This window comes from Pundamilia nyererei, unplaced genomic scaffold, assembly GCF_000239375.1.
Source record: "Pundamilia nyererei isolate P.nyererei 1_Seehausen unplaced genomic scaffold, PunNye1.0 scaffold00247, whole genome shotgun sequence".
In the NCBI taxonomy this organism is placed as follows: domain Eukaryota; kingdom Metazoa; phylum Chordata; class Actinopteri; order Cichliformes; family Cichlidae; genus Pundamilia; species Pundamilia nyererei.
Window position 1 is genome coordinate 406522 of NW_005187648.1, and position 1506 is coordinate 408027.

General features: G+C 47.5%; 1 protein-coding gene across 3 annotated transcripts in view; it reads right to left on the bottom strand.

Annotated features, from left to right (window-relative positions):
• Positions 1–1506, bottom strand: part of vrk1 (VRK serine/threonine kinase 1) — a 13918-nt gene that overhangs the window by 1928 nt on the left and 10484 nt on the right. For all 3 annotated transcript variants that reach the window (XM_005749496.2, XM_005749498.1, XM_005749497.1), the window contains exon 12: positions 132–225. In XM_005749496.2, the coding sequence (XP_005749553.1) occupies positions 132–225 (94 nt within the window). The remainder of the gene's footprint in view (positions 1–131; positions 226–1506) is intronic.

Below are 1506 nucleotides of genomic sequence, written 5' to 3' on the forward strand. Positions count from 1 at the left end.
CCTCTGGTGCAAATTACTGACCTCTGTCATCATTTTAAGTGGGGGAACTTGCACAATCGGTGGCTGACTAAATACTTTTTTGCCCCACTGTACACTGACAAAAACTGGTGCACGCTGAAGAGGAAACCAACCGTTCTTCTTTGTGACTCTCTTTTTCTTGACGGGACTCGAATCCACCTCGCTCTCCTCCGCTCTATCCGCTGCCATCTTTCTTTTGGTCGTCTTCTACAGAGAGAGAAACACGATAAATATGAAGAGAAGCACCAGTTGGTGTGTTGATGTTGACTAAAAGACATTACTTTAAACCTGGGAGTCCACTGTGGGTCCTGTACAGTTTGTTTCTACAGAATATGTTAAATCAAGAACAAATGTGAATAAACATGAATATTTCCCACATAGATAATTACTGTCAAACTGCCTCATGCCATAAATTGAGATTTAATTCTATTTTTACTGAACTGTATTAATATAGTGCCAAATCACCACCATCGCCTCACACCAAGTTATTCTGTACGGTAAAGATGCTACAACCACACAGTGACAGTGGGAAGGAAAACTGAACAGGAAGAAACCTGGCCCCCGGCTCAGGGAGGGGCATCTGCTGTGAGGAGGGGGCACAGGCAAGAAGAAACACTGTAGTTCATCCAGAATCATCATTTAGCATAATCTGAGGTGTTTAACAAGTCTACAATGTGCATGCCCATCTAGCCTTTGTTAACAGGAAACACACACATGGAAATGACACAAACCGAAGAAGCCAGCAGCTCGCAGTCTCAGCCAACAGCAGCCACAACATCCTTGCAGCTTTATGATGGATGCAAACAGTCGATCCAGGCGTGCACTGATGATTATGTGCGTCTCACTGACCCTGAGCTCCTCATTATAGACTCTCCTCAGCACTCAAACTCTGTGCTGGAAAACTGCTACGTGAAGTTCTATCACAGGTATGAGGAAATCCCAGAGGCTCCCCACAGGAAACATGTCATGCACTAGAATCTGACTGTCGCCATTACTCTCCTGATGTAGGGCTGTGACACTCTGCATCGACTACAACATGGACCGACCTGGGTTCATTCAAGGTGAAATGTACTTTGTAGAGCTTCCACAAACACGACGGCTGCTGAAGAGTTCTTCATAAACTTATTATGTCTGTCAAAGCAAACACGGTACGTCCTCAGGAAGTACAGGTGCCCCCAGAGAGAGCGATGCGCTTATCACAGGCAATCAGCTCCTCCATCCGCCGCCGTCCTTTCTGGGCCTGTGTAACGAGACTCCGCCCACTGCCCCCCTTTCCATTTTTGCCTCCATTTTGACAATTGCTACCTCATGATCACCATGCGGCACCCACTGAGGTGAACAGATTGGCGGGATAATTACATACAATAACAAGCACCAGGGCCCAGTAACCCTTCGGCTGGCAACACCACGTCCCCAGTGGCAGCTTCCATATGCACAGAGAGCACGTGGGGGAGTGACGGGGGGGAGAGAGGGAGAGAGAGAGGGAGA